Consider the following 4,269-nt stretch of genomic DNA (forward strand, 5'->3'; position numbering starts at 1 on the left):
TGGCGGATGCCAGCGTGGCCGCGTGTTGCTGGGAGATGAGCTCGCTGTCCGAAGACTGCTTCAAAAGTGGGTCCCTGAAAGTAACTGGCCCCTTGCTGAGCTGGGACTTGAGTTTTGGCTTTGGAGGCACTGGTGGCTTCTCGAGTATAAAAGTTTGTCCATCCGCAAAGGAAGTGTAGGTGTCCGTGGGCTCTCCGCTCTCTGACGACAGCGTCGACATGCTGGAGACCGTGGAGATGGTGCTTGTGGTCTCCAGGTGGTGATCGCTCGAACTTCTGGTGTCCACCTCTTCCACTCCTGAGTCTGCTGCAGACTCGGGGGCCGCAGGGGCATCAGAGGGCTTCCCTGAGGGTGTTCCGCCGGCGGGAGAAGGTGCTACTGCTGCCGCTGGTATGGTGGGCGGAGCCAGGAGGCTCACGGGTGTGCCAGGGGTGGTCACCAGGACCCCGTTCGCAAACTCGTCTGGAGGTGGCACCAACCCTATCTTGGCCAGCTCCTCCCTGGTCTCCTCATCGCTGGAGGACAGCTGAGCCGGGGGGAGGGTGACCGTGTAGGGCTCCGCTTCTTCCTCTGAACTGCCTTGGCCCAGAGCTTTGTCGGAGACCGGGCTTACCGGGGGCTTCCCCACGGGGCTGGGCTGGGGCTCGGCCTTGGGGGACTCAGAGGGCTCTGTGCATGCTTCGGGGACCGCGGGGGTCTCCTCTTTGATCTCAAGTCCTATCTCGTCTTGGCCATTACTGGTGGCGTGAACCATAATGAGGCCAGCGGTCTTCTGCTGCGACGTGTCCACGATGCTGATGATCATGGACTTCTTGTCCTCTGGTTTCTTCTCCTCCTTGCCTGGCATCTCCGCCCGTGCCTCGGTCTCTTTCCTCAGTGTGGATGGAGTCCCCCACGGGCTCTTGACGGGGGTCAAAGCCCCAGGATCTGCTCCCATCATTCCCTTCCCTCCGGGGGAGTAGGCAGGGGACATCAGGCTCTCCAGCTCCCCCCTCTCTGGTTCTTTGGTTTGGATGTCCACAAACAGGGGTGCTGCTCGGTCTGAGTCGGGGCTGTGGATCGGGGTGGGCGACCTGGACGGGACCTGTGAGGACAGTGCCCGTTCCCTTGCGGCCAGCGCAAGCGCCAGAGGCGAGTTCGGGTCCAAGGGCTTCCCCGTCAGGGGGTGGATGAAGGTTGAGGATGAGCTGCTGATCAATGGCTTTAAAGCTGAGACGGGGGAAGGCAGGAGGACGTCTCGGCTTCCTAACAACCTCTCATCGATGGACCTGGACTGCTGCAGGGAGGGCATCTCGCTGCTGGGCGGCACTGGCCCCTCGATGGCCCCCACAGACAGGAAGACAGTAGATTTCCGCCGCTCATCCAGGCGTCGGTCGCGGTCCTTCATGACCCCAGCGATGGCAGTGGCGAAGGGGATGCTCGTGGCCTCGACCTGAGCAATGCCTCCGTGGTGCTGGTCCTCCACCCCACCCAGTCGGTGGCTCCTGCGCGTGGGAGAGGGCTCCCTGCTGCTGTAGCCCCCGGTGATGGCCAGGGCTGCTCTTTCCTGAGCGTCCTCCACCTGCAGCTGCTTCACCAGAGGACTCTTCTTCCTCTGAGGCTTGGTGGGAGCAAAGAGGCTGACATTGAACTGCCCCATGTTGGCGTAAGGGTTGTCGATGACTCGGCCCTTCCTCTTGAGCTTCTCTGGAGGGGTCGCAGAGGGGCCAGGCCTGGGGATCTCTGTTGGCTCCACAGGGAGATGGGAGGAATCCTGGAGGATGATCATGGATCTGGCCCTCTTCTGCCTCTCGGGGTAAGGGATGGAAGTCCTGGTCTGGTCGTACATCTCAGCTGCACTAATGACCTGGGGGAGGCCGTGGAGTTTGGCCTCCAGGCTTGGCTTAAAGCTTGATCTGATGGTGTCATAAGCTCTTCCGGGGGGTGGAGGTGGTGAGAAGGATGGAGGAGGCCCTGTGTCTAAGTAGTAGGGAGAAGGAGGAGGGGGTGGGGCTGTCTGGGGGGGTGGTGGAATTCCATGGCCTTCCCTAACTGTGTCTTGCATGGATGTGCTCCGGGGAAACTTCCCGTCCAGCAAAGAAGCAGCGAGTTTCTCGTCTTCTCCTGGAGAACAACAGCAGGGAGGTGAGAGAGGATATTCCAGAGATCCCAGAGGGTGACAGTCACCTCCCACCCCGCTGCCCGCACCTCAAGGGGCTCCAAGAGAGCTGCAGAGGGACTTGGGACAAGGCCTGGAGGGGCTTTAAGCTCCCTCCAACCTTACCCATTCCATGACCCTCTGGGCGTTTCACCCTGTCCCTTTGCTCCTCATCCCTCACAGCATGTCCCACTGCTTTCCTTCCACCAGGCAGTTGTGCCCAAGCCTTCCCAGCCATGCTGAAGGCTCCGCAGTGACAGAGCTGCAGACATGCTCCATCAAACCTCCTGGCACCACCTGCCAGGGTGACAGACAGCGAGTGCCACCAGCCCCACAGGAGGCTCAGCCCTCACACCTCCCTGTCCCCTGAGCATCCGAGCGCCAGACTGAGCTCAGCAGGGTCTAGCAGCAATTCAAGTCACATTGGAAGCACCCAAGGAAGTCAGATTCCACCAGGCTGACTAGGAACTCACTCCCTGAAGGCACAACCAGAGCTTCTGCAGGGACTGGGAGTATTCCATGGAGAGTGAAGGTTTTAAAGGAAGCAGAGGAAAAATGGGGGTTGGAATGGATGGTCTTTAAGTCCTCTTCCAACCCAACCCAATCTAAGCCATTCCATGATCCTAAATCCCATTAATACAACAATCCCCTTCCCCTACACCCAACCTGGAGCTCTCCAACCTTCAACTTCAACCCAAGCTCATCCCGCTCCGCCGTGCTCACCCCTTGCTGGCCAAACCTTCCCCGTCCACATCCAGCTCTTCTCAAGGTCTCAAGCTGCTCCTGAAAGGACTTTGCCTCTTTTTTTGGCCCCTTTCTGACTCTAAAGCTTACAGGACAAGCTCTTTCCATACCATCCACCAGCTCCGAAGAGCTCTGGCAACTGCGTCCTGTCCCCGTCAGCAATTCCACCCAAGCCCTGCCCAGTCCAATGCGGACAAAAGGGAGGATTCTGGCACTACATGTCCATGCCATGCTGCTGTTCCAGGTTATTTTTGGTGGCTACAGCGTGAGGATAATGGCCCAGCAGCATGGAGCAGGTTCAAAGGGAGCCTGGACAAAGCTGTGGAGGATGTGCTGTATTTGGGCTGTTTTATTCCCTGGAACTCCTGAGAGAAGGGAATTGAGGAGACTGATCCCATCCTTGCCCTGTTTTCCCAGGGAGCAGCAGTGCCTGGGCTGGGATCCTGCACTAGATGGAGCCATGGGTTGAGTTAGCAGCACTGGGATCCAAAGAAATAGTCCTGGATTTGGCGTTATTTCTGGGAATGGCCACAAAAAAGGATATTTAGGAGCACTGAGCTCCTGGGACGGCACAGGACATGGACCAGTACCAGGAGAGCTTGTCCTGGGAATGTGCTGCCCAGTCTGGGGACTGGCACAGGTGTGCCAAGCACAGAGATACAGCAGGGAATGGAGTGGGAAAGATGGATCCTCCTTCTGGAATGTCCTGGTTGGGGATGCCAGAGCAGGGGAGATACCAGGACACCACCACATCCCACTCTGCTCCATTACTCCTTAAATCAGGAGGAGACACTATGGAAAATGATAGCCAAGGCACTGACTATGGAAAACCACATCCAGGGCACTGCCAAGTGCAGGGAACACTATGGAAAAACCACATCCAAGGCTAGGCCAAAACAATCTTGTCTCAAAATGACCTTGCTGGGAATGGCCAAGCAGGAACCCCAGGAATTCCAACAGGAACTGATCCCAAGTTCCACACCAGAGTAGAAGGAACTTCTGCCACCTGGGGAGCAGTTTGCTGGTTAGGAATTCCAAGGAGAAGCCTGTGGAGGGGTTGGTGGGGGACCAAGAGGCAGTAGGGAAAAGCTGCCATGAGAGGTTCTGGTTGGAGAAATGGGGAATTCTATCCCAAGGGCAGCCAAGCAGTGGGACAGGCTGGGACAGGCTGCCCAGGGAGCGAGTGTGACCCCTGTCCTGGGAGGGACAGCCCAGACTGGATAAATCCCTGAGGAACACAACCATGTTCCAGCTGTTTGGAGATGGAGGTTGCACTGGAGACCTCCTGCTCCAACCTCAGCTGTCCTTGGATCATCTTTGACCATTTCTACAACCTGAACCTTGAAATAGTGGGAATAATCCCTGGTCCTGGGAAAACAACCATCTCC

General features: G+C 57.7%; 1 protein-coding gene across 1 annotated transcript in view; it reads right to left on the reverse strand.

Annotated features, from left to right (window-relative positions):
* The window catches only part of SHANK3 (SH3 and multiple ankyrin repeat domains 3), a gene marked incomplete at both ends in the record, with an annotated part of 8,454 nt that overhangs the window by 252 nt on the left and 3,933 nt on the right, over positions 1-4,269 (reverse strand). The window contains one exon of the mRNA XM_009080144.1: positions 5-2,103. Within this exon, the coding sequence (XP_009078392.1) occupies positions 5-2,103 (2,099 nt within the window). The remainder of the gene's footprint in view (positions 1-4; positions 2,104-4,269) is intronic.

This window comes from Acanthisitta chloris, unplaced genomic scaffold (assembly GCF_000695815.1).
Source record: "Acanthisitta chloris isolate BGI_N310 unplaced genomic scaffold, ASM69581v1 scaffold10808, whole genome shotgun sequence".
Classification (NCBI taxonomy): domain Eukaryota; kingdom Metazoa; phylum Chordata; class Aves; order Passeriformes; family Acanthisittidae; genus Acanthisitta; species Acanthisitta chloris.